We start from the raw sequence: 17977 nt of genomic DNA, 5'->3' as shown, positions 1-17977 counted from the left end.
TTTATATTTCACCGCTCTATATTTTTAAACGTACAATTAAAAGATAATATCATGACGTCTTCAAAATTGTTATTACCTACCCAAATAATACAATTTATAAGATTTTTTTTACCTTACCTACCTACATACGTAGTCGTAAATTTATTTATACAATATATATATATTACCTACTATAATATTTTCTATATAATAATTATAATATTATTTATCACTAAAATGTCCCTTTATAGCGCCGTTCTATGCCGTTACTTTTAAGTTTTATACAATGTTATAACTTATATTATTACCGATAATCACATGGCAGATTCTATACATTTTGACTTATTGTGTGCCATAAGCAGGCCGCCGGGCTTAAAAATTGCCATGTAAAGATAAAATACGATAAGAAAAGCGTTTGTTTCGTGTTAAGTTCATTAATATTATAATCCATATATGTTTTAACTTATTTAAATTCGTCCGAATTAAATATAATAAAATATTATTATAGCCGCGGGGGAAATGGAATAATCTATATAATCTCGGTGTAATAAATGTAATAAATATATGTATTTATAAACCCTATACTACCTGCAAATAAATTTGTTAAATTGCATATACCTATCTAATTAAATAATAAAAAAATAAAAATCTTGTATGAAAGTCATAATATATTTTTTATTTTATGATAATTTCATGTAAATCGAATTGAACTATAAACAATCGAATTCGTCGATAACTGTCAAACTGCATCACGACATATTTTACGATGTCTATATATTATAATACGTACATATAGGTATATGTTTACACGTTCTCTTTGTGTTTCGTGAACATTAAAAAATATTGTATACGTTCCTATCATAGATTCAGCTACAGATTGTGTTAAAAAAAAATATTTTTAAATTATATTTTTTTCCTATACGAACTTGTATCCTTATACATACTGCGAATGAAAAATTGAACGGGACGATACTATATAACCATGCCTGTAATAATAACGGATGTTAGAAAATATTAAGCATAGCGTGCTGCAATTTTTTTGGGGAAAACGATTCAGACGTAGACGAAAAGGATACATGTCCGGTTAACATTTGAAGCCGAAACCGATTAATCACTTAATTCGTTTCGCTTGTAATAAATCACTTTAAAAAATTCTTCTTTATAAATATCGTAAGGCTTACGGAATTTTGATGTATCGTGTACTTGTGTATAATATTTCGTAAGACGTATTCGGATTTTTTTTTTTTTGTTCCTACAACATTATAATATGCGCTGCAGTATTATAATATTATAATTTATAATTATACGACTGTTACTGGTTTAAACATCGCGTGTTATTCCGATTCACGAGAATTTTTATTCCCTGTGTTCAGTTATCAATTGAGGTTTGACATTATTTTAGAGTCTGAGTGAAGTGTCTAACGAGGAAAGTGTATTGTGGTTTTATAATGGTGTTTTTTTTTTATACTTTTATATTTAATGTAATTTATTGTGGACTTTTTTCGAGTAGCGAATTTTCCAAGCCTCTTTTAGTGATAGGAAATCGATTGTAGGTTTTACTATTCAGGCTTTAAAGAGATTACTTTTCATTTTCTTATTTGTTTCTCTAAGCGTGAACGAAATTTACTGACAACCGTCGAGAAAAATTTAATTGAAGAAGTGTCAGCAACCGCAGTTTTGGAAAATAACAGTTTGCATAGTTTTAATTGTGAGCTTCGTTCTAAATAAGTTATAAATCTTTTCACATGCTATGATTTATCATTGTTTTTAAGTTTTATATGACAATATTCCATATTTTCTGTTCCGAATTATTGAGAGAGACAAGACGAATGCTCAACAACAGCGGTTTCTATATTCAGTCCGCATTTTTGGAAAAAGTTTTTTTTCGATGTCCATTGTATTTTGCTTGGTGTAACACTGGATTGTGTTATGTTTGACCGTCAATCACAATAAGTGGCTATTTCATTGTTGACTATTTAAAAATAACAATATTTAATACCACCATGTTCCCAAAAAATATTTTTTAATTGGCGGCACCATTTCCAATTTTTCATTACCTATATAAATATTAAATTGGAATAATATAGTTTCAACGTTCTACTACCGCGTACATATAATATTCACTTCCGTACATTCAATTCTCGCTTCGGAAATGAACACGAATTCGTGTAACGAAACAATTATTACCTAACTATACAATATTGTTGATACAACAAAAATATATAGGTAGGTATATTCGTCTGCTCTCGCTGTTGCGGTATAATAATAGGTCGTTGTATTATTGTTCTATTGTCACCAACATTTTTTTTAATCTCAGACTCGTTACTTTTTAAAGTAACAGAAGTTTATTAAAATTCCAAACAGCCGGGACGACTTTCATGTCCCTTTCATCGAGATTTTTTATTTTTTAATGTTCATAATATTGTGTTCGTAACATAACGACGTCATTGTTAATATCGGACAATACTAAAAAAAAACTTGTAGAAAACTTTAGATGACCTACACAAAATATAATATATTTACAACCATGTTGCATTATGGTCTATAATATACCATAAATATAATGCACTGATGCAATAAACGGGTAGATCCCCCGGTCCGAACAACGCCCCTTAGGTCGTTATTAACTATTCATATTGCCATTGCTAAATTGTATTTGGTAATAATAATAGTATTAATGGCCCTTTGTAGAGTAAAGTATATAAAATCTATGGTATAATAAAAGACCGATTGGTCGTGGTGAAAAATAGTTTTGTAAAAATATTTTAGTTGTAAAATTGGAGCATAATATTTGAAAAAAAAATTGTTGTGCATCATTGAAATAACTTTACAGCACTTATATTGTATCGTTTTGTTTCAGAAATTTGTTACCGATGAAAACATGAAGATCTACTCTTATGATCGAAACATGCCACTAATATTCATCGGTGGCGTACCCAGATCCGGCACTACGCTCATGAGAGCCATGTTGGACGCTCATCCGGACGTCCGGTAAATATATATAACGGTTGAAAAATACATAAAGTTGCCAATTTGTAGTTAATAGTTATGAATATCTTCCAACTTAACACACATTTATAGTATACCATCTACGTATTTTGCCAGCCAGTCATATCTAGTTGTTGTAGAAATATAGAGATTGACTTTTGTATTTGAACTTTAACTTAATTTATTTATTATTTCTCATACTTAAACACAATTTCTAACTACTTCGATTGAATATCAGGATTTGCCCGTATTACACATTTTAATATGATATACCTATATTAATATTATAAATGGATTTCCGACTTAAATCACTAATTATTCGAACAATTTACAATTGAATTTACAGATTATTGACCAATTAAACAAAGATATCTTACCTATTATAATCTGTATAATTATATATTTTTAATTAGCACATTAATCAATGTATTAGTATAATTATATCCAATAACAATAAGTACCTATATTACAATATTACGATGCACATTTTGACTCCAACCGTGCGCTTCAGGTGTGGCCAGGAGACTAGGGTGGTGCCAAGAATCTTACAGATGCGCAATCACTGGTACAAATCGTCCAAAGAGTCACTTCGACTGAAGGAAGCCGGAGTCTCTGAAGAAGTCATCAACTCTGCGGTTGCTTCATTCATTCTCGAAGTTATCGCTCGGCACGGGGTGCCGGCACCCCGACTGTGCAATAAAGACCCGCTGGCGCTCAAGTCCATGGACTATCTGAAGGTGTTGTTTCCCAACGCCAAATACATATTCATGGTTCGCGACGGCCGAGCAACTGTCCATTCGATCATATCGCGTAAAGTGAGTATACATTTTTTTAAAAAATTATACTATTTCATTCTCACCCCTAAACATTTTTCAGTATACCTATACCTATACCTTACATACAAATTAATTTTGCATATTATAGATTATGAATTTATTACGGGTTTCATTGTTTAACTTTAAAAGTTAATATATATATTTTTATTAAATAACTATATGTTAGAACATAAAATTGTTTTTAAAAATCAGCAGTGTACTGCAGTGCTGTGTAAAACGTATTACGTATATATTATACATTTTATTATATTTTATATTTCCATTTATTCGTCCATTGTCGATAAATTATCCGCAGCCAATTACGAAAATCCGTTTATTTTTACCATTTGTTCATTAAATATTATCTTTATAAATGTTCTTGTAAAATATAAGCGATACACGGATGCTGTTCATATTTTATAACAGCGAATGCTGAAGCTTTAGGTCATGATATCCGTAATCTAATAATAAATCGTGTATCAATAAACCGTATAATATTATAGCGTATTATGTAAATTGTCATAACGTCGTATTATCATATATTAGGTATATATATATATATATATATATATATAGATATTACACACAACTACATAAGACCATTGAGTTTTATCGATTTAAAATGTAAATCGATGAACGCATATCGCTGTTATAGCGATTTGATCCCAACTGCTTAGTCGCGAAAATATTTTCGTTCTTAATAGTAGTATAATATACCACAACAATATTATTACCTATAACTTAAACAGCTCAACGTGTCAGAGTTAAATAAAAAGCTATGACGTATGCTTTTCTATTTATTCTACGACCTGCGTGTCTCTTCACTTGCTAATTTATACACTTTTTCCTAGTTTAGATCTTGTTTTGACTTTTTTTAACTCAACCTGTATATACAGGTACATAATTATACAAGTAAATTCTAAGTTTATCTGTACACGTACCTATATACGTCCTGCCCCCCCCCCCCCACACACGAGTTTACTCAGTGGGCTCCAGTATATTCATTGTACGAAATTCAAATAAAATAAAATAAATAAGTATAATAATATGTACCTATTGAAAATAAATATCTTTCTGAAAGTATTGCATTAGCTGTGTCTATATATAATAGACATTTTGGAGTGGGTAGGGTAATAAATATGGTTGTGCTAACCATATTTATTATCCTGCCAGAAAATGTATGAGACATTTTCTTATGGTATAAACAGTTTTTCTTCGCATAGATAAGCAATATGATTGAAACAAATCATCGTCGGTCGATGAACGTTATAAACAAATAATAATAATGTGATGTGTTGAGCGAAAAACTAATTTCGTTCACACCTCCTTTTTTAATGAAAATATTAATTCAAAGTCCGCGCCGCGGTACAACATGTATAATATACGAAAACTAATCCTGCATGTGAATGAATACTACGCTCTTTAAGATAACATACGAACGTTAATGGCCTTATTAGGTACCAGAATTATTTCAAAACTTGATAAACTTTAATAATTAAACTTAGTGAATAAATCAAATCATTAAAAAGTTTATTTACGAGGCTGGCTTATATAATATTTAATACGTTTACGATGCGTTAATTGTATTCAGCGCAAAAACTCTTTCATAATTCATATTTGTTTATTTTCGTTTTGACTGAAAAAGTATTTTCCCGTCGGTTGGTTGTGGCCCACGGAGGGGGGTGGGGTGGGTGAGTTGTGTATAATATATATTATGGATGTATTAAATATTATGTAACTATGTGACGTACCTATTACATTATCTTGTGTATATGGTTTAATTTGTCGTTATTTTTGACGCGCCGTGGTGGTGTCTTAACGAATATTATTACACGCCACTGTGAGCAGGGTCACTGGCGTCAAAACGTCGACAGTCGAATCAGTTCTGCGTCATATCCAACACATATATTATTTTCTAGTTATAAAATGAGGTGATTAACATTTTGATCGCCGAATGATTTTATAATATATAAATATACATATTTGTATTCGATTTGCATACAAACAACGGTGTTGGTTTGGTGAAAACATTATTAATATATCGTATAAATTAAAATTAAAATTCTTGCAAGACTATTTCTATTTGAACTAAAATAGTACTTTTTGGTTTTTAATATGTATCAGTGCGTTTTAGTTTGTTTACAAAATGATTATTTTTAATAACCATTTAAAGGGTGTCAGCGCACTAATGGTTTTCTATATCTGGCCCACGCGGCGACGCTTAACATGGCAAATTTTACGTTCACAATAATGATAATAATCATAATAATTTTTTTTAAATCATAAATTGTTTGTCTACATCTTAAAATACTCAAAATTACATTAATACATTAAAATTAAAATATATAAAACGCCTGTGGAATGCCCTGGATCATAATCTTACTTTTTAAATTGTATAAGAGATCATTTCGCTCTAATTTTAGAAATTATTATGATTAAAATCAAAATTGTGAACGTAAAATGTGCTATGTCGCGTGTGAGTCAGTGAGAGAAAACAAATAATGCGGTGACATCCTCTTATAACTATGCAGGGTATACCTACCTATACGGCTTACCTTTAAATAAAATACATTTTGCCGCAAGTATATATACTATGTTATAACATTACACTACGCTTGGGATTATTTTAAGACAGTTTTTGAAGTCTTTAATTTTCATAGAATACTACAATATATGTGAAATAGGTATTAAAAAGATACTCTCAAAATGACAGTGCCGTGATGTAGCTATTACAATAACTATTTCACGTATCATTGTACCATACAATTGCATAATTTACGGTGTTTATTGTTATAATTTTGTTTTATTTTCCCAAAATCTATATTTCTTTATTATTATTATGGAATTATAAATGTTATGACTTTTTACGTTTTATATAGGTGACAATCACCGGTTTCGACTTGAACAGCTATAGACAGTGTCTGGAAAAATGGGACGACGCCATCAGCGTCATGTACAAAAACTGCAACAAAGTCGGGTCCGGATACTGTCTGATGGTGTACTACGAGCAATTGGTGTTGAGGCCTCGGGCCACGTTGACCGAGATTCTAAACTTCCTGGATATCCCGTGGAATGAGACTGTGCTCCACCACAATGAAATGATCAACAAGCCCGGAGGGATCGCCCTGTCGATGTAAGTCCATACTGATCGTGTCCCGATGCCCATACTGTAGGATGGCTTATTATCTTATCTGCGTTCTGAGGCGATTGTCTATGGAGATTTCAACGAGTTAATTTCACTTTGGATTTTTCCCCATCGTTATGGTACATTATACTTAATTAATGATTAAATTAAACCACGCAAGCTTTCCGTGTACGTATGCATCTACGTTGTTTTAAAATGTTTTTGGGGTTTTTTTTTATCGTTTTTCGGCCACTCGTCCCAATTTTATTTTTCTAGGAAACAACCCAATTCGCAAAATTATCTATTTTCAGTAATATTGTTAACAGAAAAACTAAAATTAGCATTTTTATGTAAGATCATAAGTGCGTATTAAAAATGCATATTATATACATTTTATAATTTTTAAGTAAATATAGATAGGTATTAACTTACCCCTACACCTATTATTAACTGTGTTTGTTCTGTATTCAAGATGATGTATATAATATACATGCAATATAACATACAATATGTATTTAGAAAAATATTGTCTGCGTCAGAGTAATGTGAAATTTTAAAAAAATGCTCGTCAATCAAAGAAGTATAAACGATGACGTAATGAAAATTAAATTTACTCTAATTCTTTACTATAGATAATTGCTGGTTTATGGTTAAATTATTTTTATGTATAATAGTGAATTCATTATTTAACAGATTCAATTTCCGCAGTGTTATTGATATACCGAAGTCAAAATAGTATTTTCAAATCTTAATTTAGAAACCCGTGTTCGGAAGATATCCCACAATGTCCATAACGATAATCGACTGTAATAACATTTACCAAAAAAATCCCATCCCAACAAACATTTTCAAAAACGCTGGTTTATTGACTTTCTTTGGGTTAAAAAAAAAAACGAATTTAAAATTGTTCGATAGAATTGTATCTTTGCCACGGACGTCGGACAATATATATTAGAATAGGCAAACACGGTAAAAGAAATTTGTTATTCCGTTATCAAGATATATCTCATATTTCGACCGACACATCAGCAGTTAGGTACGTGTCTGAAACACTTGTGCAGACGATTTACTCGGTATAACAGTACTGTTTTTTTTTTTAAGAAAATGCCTTCCTTGTTAAATAATAAATGATATGCAACATCTAGGTAATGTTGTTTTGCGATTCTTACGCGGTTGGCCTGTTACTCCAACGAGTCCAACGTTTTATTGAAACGTCGCATAGATGTTAATTTATAATATTGTTAAAATCTCGCGAGAAAATATGAATACAATATTACATGCATGTCAGCAAAGACGGCCGATTAGCAGTTGTAGGACAATAGTTGCAACTCCAATGCGACTTGCATAGTGATGTTACGTGTTTCAATAAATAACATCGCTGCAACATCGAAGCGATGATTAATTGCACATTAATTGCACGTATCTATATACGTATGTATAATATATAATATACAGTATGAGTTTTTGGTAAACAATAGGCCACCAACCAATTACTTTAGTAATAATATTGAAATTGTATCAATTAATGTTTTAATTTTTTTTAGTTTTCCCTATTATTTCAAAATGTTGTGATAATTTTGAATTTTGACCTCACAAAAGTACTTATCAACTATAGATCCAATTTGGTACAAGATACCTCCGTACAATTTATTGATCGGAGCATTTTTTTTTTATACTAGAAAAAGTGTCTTGTGACACAAAAAATATATAATAGTAAAAAAGCACTCACATCATTGTACAATCAATACATTTATCGCCACGTTCAGAGAAACTAAAACCATAAATCGAATACTATTGATAACTAAATAAATGATATTTTTTTAACCAACCATAGACGTGTACATGCGGTTTACGTCCAATGCTCTTGACTGTCTGCATTCGCTTTTGAATTTAGATCCGTTCCCGATGATTGGTATTGCTCATAAGTGAAAAACCCTCCTAGCTCAATAATCTATTTATATATAGCCTGAAGTGTATACGTGATGTCTGTAACGGTTGTGTTTGCTACAGGGTGGAACGTTCGTCAGACCAAGTGGTCAGGCCGCTGTACCAAGAAGCGTTGACCAAATGGGTGGGCCAGATACCCGACGACGTGGTCAACGACATGGCAAACATCGCACCCATGCTGAGCACGCTTGGGTACGACCCGGCAGCCAATCCACCCACATACGGCATCCCGGAAAACGTGGCTGCACCGGAGCATCAATACGAGTCGAGTGCCAGCGGCGATTCGAAGCACACCACCACGCGCAAGCGGTAGTCGAAATACATATTATACTTGTTTTTTTTTTTTTTTGTTTTTTTTAAATATTTCACACTTCTTATTATTGTAATCGTTTAAATTGTGTGTACAATGTACAGGTACCTAATATAATATAAACATGAACAAAATAATATTATAATATTTTATTAAATACAGCAGAACGGTTTGTCAAACGTGTGTACATAGTTTATATTAAATAAATATACGATAAATATATATTATTATTCATATGTGTGTGTATATATATATGATGATAATATTTTTGTGTAAAATAATAATATGTTCTACTTATTATTACGATTATGTTGGGTATTATAAATGTATACCTAGAAAATAATGTCTGTACGTTATTATTACTATACTATTGTTCACGTTTTTTTTTTTTTAAACGATTTTTATATATATATATATTTAAATATTATATTTTATTATTGACTTTCCTTTTTGTACTTAGATGTTTACACCGATTACGAGTGAGAGAGTACTTGTCGATATTTATAATAACTGTTTTTTTTTTTTTTTACATTATTGTTATAAAACGACAATCTCATTAATGTTTTCGACTTAAAAACGATACGATTTTTTTCTCTTCAAATATAGTAAGACTTGTATAATTTATAACGTATTATTTCCTATTGGGACATTATTTTGTGTTCATTTTATTTGTATACACCCCACTTTATTAAAATATAATCTTTACCTATGAAAACATAATTTTCAATCTAAATGTGTATTTTTGAGCCTGTCACATTTTAAAATTATTAGCGATATCCAAATATCCAATACCATAATAATTTTGACTAATAAATAGGTTATATATGTATAAACTATAAACTATTCAATAGGTACGCGTTATTATACAATGAATAGACTAAAAACTGATTGTCGCTAAGTACAGCGAAAATATTTCAAAAATGAGCAAATAAATTAATCAATTAACAGAGTTAAGTTACATTACAATAAAAACCTTTGAGTATACTTACTTGAATCAATAGGATTCTGTGCGTTATTTTACCTAATGGACAGTGACGTGATTCCAAAATATATTAGTGGTTTCATCATAAACGAGTAAATCTGTCAAATTATATTAAAATAATTGGTTTGCTTTAGTATATGAATTGAATTCAGTTAATAATATTTCAAAGTACTCATGATGTAAAAAGTGAACATCTTTCTGAAATTATGAAAAGCCTTATTTTAATACCTAGTATATCACTTATATACCTAACAGGGTAATTATTTGTGCACTCATTATTCTTAAATCAATTTTCGAAAACCCCAAAAATGTACTGAGATAGCATTACATTTGTTTTCACGTGTTACGTATTTTCACGCCAACAAGCTCCGTTTTTCCAAAATCTCTTATCCATATTGTAGGTTCTATAATAATAATGATAACAATAGTTTATTGCAACAACAACAATTTGACATGCATTTAAAATATCTGTATAAAATACAAAAACTGCAACTCACCCTATAAGTAAAAACTTGAATGCGGATGCGCATGTTCTACACATGTGTAGATTGTATAATTTTCTAAATAAAATATAGAAAAATTGTCATGTTGTTAAATGTGATTAAAAAAAAGCGCTTCGACGATTTCATTTTTTTTTTTTTGTGATACATGCGGAGCAAACGATTTTACTTTAATCATTTTTATACATTCCATATACGTTATAATCTATTTATTTTGACAAAGCCTATTTACCAACCAATTTACAAAATAATATAACAACATATTTAACGGTGTAAAACAAGCAAATTTTTAGTTCATTTTATAATATCTATGGAAATTAATGTACCTAATCCAATTAATATTTTGATTGTTTTTGATAAGTTAACTGTTTTTAGAGAATAAAAAAAATATTTTTTGAAGATCTTGGTATTAACATATTTAATTTCATGGTAAATACCTATTCGTAAAATGTAGGTACACATATTATAAGTATATTATAGTAAATTTAAAATAATTTAAACTACTAAGAAATTTAAATGCTTTTTTTAAAACTGCTGGGAAAATAAACGTGGATTTATTTCGATGTATTGGATAAATAAATGTTACTATAAGTATAAATTAAACCTTACGTTTGTACCTAATATTATAATCATTAACTATGGACTTTAATAAAGTCATGTTACCCTTATGAGGCATCAATCGCCTGGAAGTAAAACATTCAATTCGTTTATTTATTACTGTTCTATCCTTAAAGAAGAAAGTTATTTTGTGAATGTTTTTACACTTCTTAGTGTATCGTTTTGTATGTAAACGTATGTCAAATTTCAATAGTTGTGATAGTTGATTAATGTTTTTATTTGATATTATGGTTTTACTAATAAATAATCATCTGTAAGTGATAAGAAAATACATCTGAATAGCTAACCTGTTTTAAATGTCACATTGACCATTATATTTATTTTCATTCAGTTCGATGTAACTGTCTAATTTTTATAATAGGATGATTTGTATTGTATTTTTTTAAATGATTTTGTTTGGTATTATCGCACCTGAAATTACTGTTTGCAGTTATTAAGACTTGCAGGTACCTATCTAATTTATCTAGTTTTTCACACAAGCATTTTGTTCCCATGGTATATTTTTATGAATTAATGATCAGAATTATTTCATTATAAGTCAGTTCCTGTTATAGTTTTGTAATTCTTTAATTAATTCTCGTATTTATTTTATTTTAATTTATTTATACTTTTTTATAATTTTTTTATGATGAATTGTATTGAATTATGATAAAAAATAAATAAAAATATTAATTTTGTTGATGAGCTTTTATAATTGGTATTTTATTTAAATGTCCACACCAAAAATATGTTTGAATAGAAAACTCGATAATCAAAGTTGGTTCAAATACTAAAAGTCATCATTAAACAATAGTCTTGACATAAGATATAAGTCCATAAGTTATAAATTGTGACTCATAAGATTCAACTAGATTCAAAATACTTATGTTTACAGGCTCATTTGACGTACCTATTTTATGTATTTTACAAATCACCTTCGTGTAAAAATCAGATACCAAATTTTTATAATATATCTATAAATATTTTATACTATTCAAAAAGTATATTTTTATTCTAAACTATTAAACCATATTTTGTAACACTTTTATTAACTTTTTTTCTTTTATTTTGTAGATTCCTTTTTATTATTATTATTTTTATAGTATACAATTAATATTCTTATATTTTTTTAGCAATGCTTAGAAAAATGTATAACTATATGTCTAGATGTAGATAAGAAATAAAATGTCGTATAGCAATTTTTTGATAGTCAGAAAATAACTAAAAAAAAAATACGATATTATAATATATGCAATTAATTTTTTACAAAATCTACTTTTATGTTAGGTATTCAAAAACAAACATTTTTTAACTGTTTATAAACATTTGAAATAATTGATTTGATTTTAATTTTTTCTCTATAAATATTGATTATAATTGTTATGTTTTGTCAAAAAGCTTTATGAATGTTTGAAGTTAGAATTTTGAGTAAATTATCCAATTTCCAATTCTAGCTAACTTAAAATAACGATTTCTCTTTAAACAATTTTAATTATTTTTTAATTCAAAAAGTATTATTTTTAAAAACTGGAAACATTCCACGATAACTTAAATTATTAATTTCTATACACAATTATATTTTCAAAATGTTAAAACTAATTATTTAATAGTTTGAAGTTTTAATACGAAGACTTCTGATAAATTGTTCTTATAGTAATTTATTTAAATAAGTTTATTGAAAATATTATGATTATATTTTCTTTTATAAGTGTAAGAACTAAAAGTTATGACAACATTTGCAATTTATTTTTTAATTCAAAATTCATAAGGTTTTCAATTATAACAGGCAAAAGCAAAGGCTTGACAGTTAGCTTATTAGTTATTCGATAGTTTAAAAATTCAAAAAAATGTGTACACATATTTTTATAAGTATTTGAAGTTTAAATTTGTACGTAATCAGATATTTAAATAATGAATAACAAATTAAATATTTCAAGGTTTTTTTTAATATAGCTGGGATTTGGAATATTTTGTCTTAATGAATATTATTATTTTCTAAATACAGATAAAATATGATGAAAATTATTATAATAGTTAAAATTATTCTCTGAGTATTTATTTTTGTATTACTTTTACCATGGATATTTTATCCTCTGGTATTTATACCGGCAATAATATAGTACGTACGAGTATTTAATGTAATATAATATATAATATATTACACCTTTACTTTTAGTTTTTACACAATATTGTCACAAAAAAAGTTTTTACCACAAATGTAATATCAAAGCAAAAATATACTTAAAAAACACACATATATATATAGGCTAAGGTAGGTCAACTAGAAACACAAAATATATGGCTCCGACTGTACATTTAAATATGACTTGGTTTATCATAGAACATCATTATAATATTCAAAATGTGTTATACGTTTTTATCTAGCCCCTCTTACTCCGACCCCCATTACCTAAAGTAATACTCAGGATAAGTAGATGGTTAGGAGATATCTGGGATTAACTTCTAAGCATAATTACATCCAAGTTCTTTAAGTCTTATAAATAATAATAATATAAAAAAACCTTTTCAAGTACTATCCAAATCCATTCCTCGATTAACTATAGTTTAATCATGGACTTGTGTATCTCAAAACGACCATTTAAAGTTAATACTTCTGCGTATTGATCTTTATTGTTCAGTAAAACTTTAAAATCTGTGAAATAAAAAAAAAAGATTTAAAAAAATGCAGCTAAAACTCGGCTTAACTATACTTAAAATATTCATATCGTACCTACTTGAGTAACACATTTTTTGTTTGACCCCGCAAAAATGGGTACTTACTGAGTTTTCTATATTCGTAATCTAAGATACAGACATTTTTTTTTTTACTAATAAATAAAAATATGCCTAAAATATGTACATTTTACATTCAGGTATAATATATTAAAGTACCACATACATAAATGGCTTTTTCGTCAAACTTGAATTTTGAAAAAGATTAAAATTTAGTAATAGGTAATAATACTTATATGCTTAACTTCGTGAACAAATCGATACACACACCAACACAATAATCACTTATGTGATAAATTGTGTTTGATTTTTATTTTTTTTTATTGTCATAATTCATTCATCAATTTATACAATAGCCAATAATTATTTGTTCTAAAAATTTCATGATTTATGTGGAATGTTATTAATTTAATATTACAGAAAGCCTGCAGATAAATATAAGAGTATACCTATAGGTTATGTTTTTTGTTTCACATAATTATTAATTTCAGAGTTATCATGTTACGTTTGTTGAGTAATAGTACCTACCTATAAGATATTACAATGATGAACAGTCCAAATAATTAATATTTTGATTCGTCTATTCATTGATTAAATTTAAACGTTTATAAATATTCGAAAATGTGCGTAAACAGTGACTAGACATGCTTCGCTCAGAATCTAAAATAATAATAATAATAATAATTCATACTTTCTGAGAACAATATTGAATATTTTAGTAAGATAATCTAATTTTATTTTGCAATGTCTACTGACTGCTCAACGGCACTGTAGGTTATATTGGTATTACGGTATTATAGAATATGCGCCTGATTAATGAACCACGCCAAGCACTATACCCAGTAGCCAGTGCCCGCCAATAACCACAAGTTGAAGGTTTATCAATGGCTGCACCTTACTAAGTACTTACAGAATATCCGTTGCTGTTTCTACCTTTAGTATGCTTAGGAATAAACATTTTAACGTCTTAATATTGTATCGATCGTCACCATTTGTAAATTAACTTTATCCGATCCACACCATCAGCCCATGGAAACCACTGAGTAAATATTATACACGATGATCAAAATAGATCGTGTTCCATAAATTATTTTTACCAGGAAAATTGAAATATAATTTATACATTACATAGGACCATACGATCTGTAACATGGCCTCGGTAACAATACACGCGACTAACTATCCTAACAATATAATATGTGATTAATTCGTCTACACGACTTATAATACATGCTCACAAGTTGACATATAAAATATTTACAATTTGAAACATAATACTATTCATGAAATCCGATTTTGTCAACTTTTCGCCCCATTTATATCTCGGCTAGATGATTGCTCGTTTTTCATTACTTCTTCTTCTCCCTTTTCTTCTTTTTATTATTATTATTTTATTTAACATTAAATTGTTACCGTCACGGTTAAAATACGATTTTTCAAGTCTCGATGAATTCCGTTCAAAAATGTATGTTTTATACTTTATACTTTCAGTTGAATGTAATCAGTATACCAGTCAAAATGAGATATTTAAATTGTTCACATGTTTCATAGTTCCTATGAAAATTGAAAATAGAAAAACTGTGAAAACTCCTGTAAATATTTCATATGATATAACATTTCATGTTTTTTTTAATCACTTAAGCGCATCAGTCGGAATCGTGCTAAAAAACTTATAACTCGTTATATATTTAAAAAACCAATTTCACTTTGAAATTACGAAATTTTCAACATTTTAATAATTTAAATATGTTCAATTTTAATTTAAAGTTGAATCTGACAGTGATGTTTTATCATTGCATATTGATGTTATACTTGTGTTTGTTTTATAGTTTATAAATACTTTATACCATAGGTACTTACAATATTCAAATAATATTTAAAACATTTTTACATGAATATTTATGGTTTTGTTTGAGGAGAAATACATTTATTTAAAAACAATATTGAATTTAAAAATGCATTTTATTTAATTTGCAATTTACTATATCAGTTATCATAGAACTCGTGATAAATAAAAATAATATTTGCTTTAATGCTATATAGTTTGGACAGTTAATGCTTAATACCGGTAAACTTACTCAATATTTTTAAAACTAATGAAATATCATGCAATGTTTGTAAATTTCTATTAATTAGGTAGCTACTAGCTATTTGTAAAATATTTTATAGGTACTAAAAATGCATAGGTATACGTATATCAAATACGCTTTAATAGTTTATAATAATATAGGTAGGTACATAGATTTAATCTATTTTTAACGTGATCGTTTGCCTTGAAGCTTGAATACCATAACCAAGTAACTGTTGAGTTGTTTTTGTCTCGTTTATTTCAAAATTAATAAATTAATATGTTATATAATATTAGTTGAATCTTAAAAATTATTCTTCCTTAGATTTTTCAAAAGAGAATAAAATTAAGACAACTACAAATAATACTTTTTCCGAGAAAAATTTGATTTAACTTAACAAAAGTTCATAGTTGGTTTATGAATTCGATATTAGAATAAGTACCTGCTTGGTGAAGTCTATAGAGTTTTAGCACTCTACGTTATTTTAACTACCTACTTGAGTAGGTAGTTCAGTAGTTGAGTGGTTGAAATGTGGGATACCTTTTCTTTATAAATGTTCATATTTCATCCCGTACCTATTATTGATTAGGTATATAAGTATATTAATCAGTTCAATTTATAAGCACTTCAAATAAAAAATACTATTTATTCTTGTATAATATGTTTTATAATGCACAGTATTCAGGGCAATCGAAAAGGTAAGTATTGGTTTTTCCTCACAAAGAATTACGTAGTTTAAAAGAACACAAAACATTTTTATAACTGCTTGAGCTAAATGAGCATGATAAAAAATTATTTTTCAACAAACTAAGATTTGTTCAATAAAATATAGTAAAACCATTGTACACCACTCGGAATACCTATTTACTTGGTTCGAATACATTTTTGTGTTTATAGCAGTGGTCCCCAAATGGTTTACGATGTGAAATCGAATGTGTCTCGAAGGAGTGTGCCGATATTTCAGTTCAATATTTTTTTTTAAAACTTAAAACTATTCTCTTTGGGCTTAATGGATTTATGCTGCTTATGTACTTGTTTATTAATATGTAGGTTTAGGTGAAGTATGGTCTTTCGAGATACGCTTGTTTAATATAAAGATTTTAGAAATCCTTTACTGATAAGTGTTTCTTCATTCTTGTACTCAATTTAATCATAATACGTCAACGGTATTTATATGGGACGTAATAGTGTTATGTTGGATCAGGGATGCTGTAGGGATGTATAATATTAGGTTAACAATATCTTGGGATAATATAAAAAAAATAAAATAGTTAATTCTATCAGAAACCATACGATTAATTTTCAAGGCTGGGATAGCGTGTACAATCAAAATAACAATAATACCGACGAGAGGAAAAAAAGTCAGTCACAAGACGCGTAATTGACGTCTTTTGGAACTCAATAAGCCCACGCTATTCTCCACGGCGCTCATATGTACAACTTTTGTCTAATTTTAGACAACATTCAATAATTTAATAATATTGTTATGCGGCACACACGTGATAATATAAAGTGACTGGCATTGCAGTATGATAGTATACTATTCGAACACTGTATAATGTTACGTGTGCCCAAATTATGTTCCTGGTACGTCCAATAAAACCAATAAGCCTTAAACACGTTTCGGTTCGGGAAGTTCAAAGAACACTCGTTGTCCAGTAAATTAATATTATGCAATATGCGGTTTGGACTAAATACAAAATACAATACATAATTTTATTATACAGGATGGATCTTTTATGGGTATATAAACACTTATTTTCTCAAAAAGTATTAAAGGTTTTGGAATTATTAATTATCTAGTTAATCAATTATAAGTGTTTAAATTTGTAATGAGACTAATGAAATGGCACATAAGCAACCCACAAAATATTGGTCATCTCATCACTCCGCTCATCAAAACCTTATGTATCGAGTATAATGTTATCATCTC

General features: G+C 28.4%; 1 protein-coding gene across 3 annotated transcripts in view; it reads left to right on the top strand.

Moving 5' to 3' along the window:
- LOC100160328 (protein-tyrosine sulfotransferase) overlaps positions 1-9797 on the top strand; it is a 111930-nt gene extending 102133 nt beyond the window's left edge. For all 3 annotated transcript variants that reach the window (XM_008182542.3, XM_001942832.5, XM_029491259.1), the window contains 4 exons: positions 2840-2970; positions 3479-3782; positions 6662-6915; positions 8917-9797. In XM_008182542.3, the coding sequence (XP_008180764.1) occupies positions 2840-2970; positions 3479-3782; positions 6662-6915; positions 8917-9166 (939 nt within the window). In that variant the 3' untranslated portion in view covers positions 9167-9797. The remainder of the gene's footprint in view (positions 1-2839; positions 2971-3478; positions 3783-6661; positions 6916-8916) is intronic.
- The last annotated feature ends 8180 nt before the right edge of the window (positions 9798-17977 follow it).

The sequence above is a fragment of the Acyrthosiphon pisum genome, chromosome A3 (assembly GCF_005508785.2).
Source record: "Acyrthosiphon pisum isolate AL4f chromosome A3, pea_aphid_22Mar2018_4r6ur, whole genome shotgun sequence".
NCBI lineage: Eukaryota > Metazoa > Arthropoda > Insecta > Hemiptera > Aphididae > Acyrthosiphon > Acyrthosiphon pisum.
The sequence above is the reverse complement of the archived record's forward strand: the minus strand, read 5'-3'. Positions and strand labels throughout refer to the sequence as shown.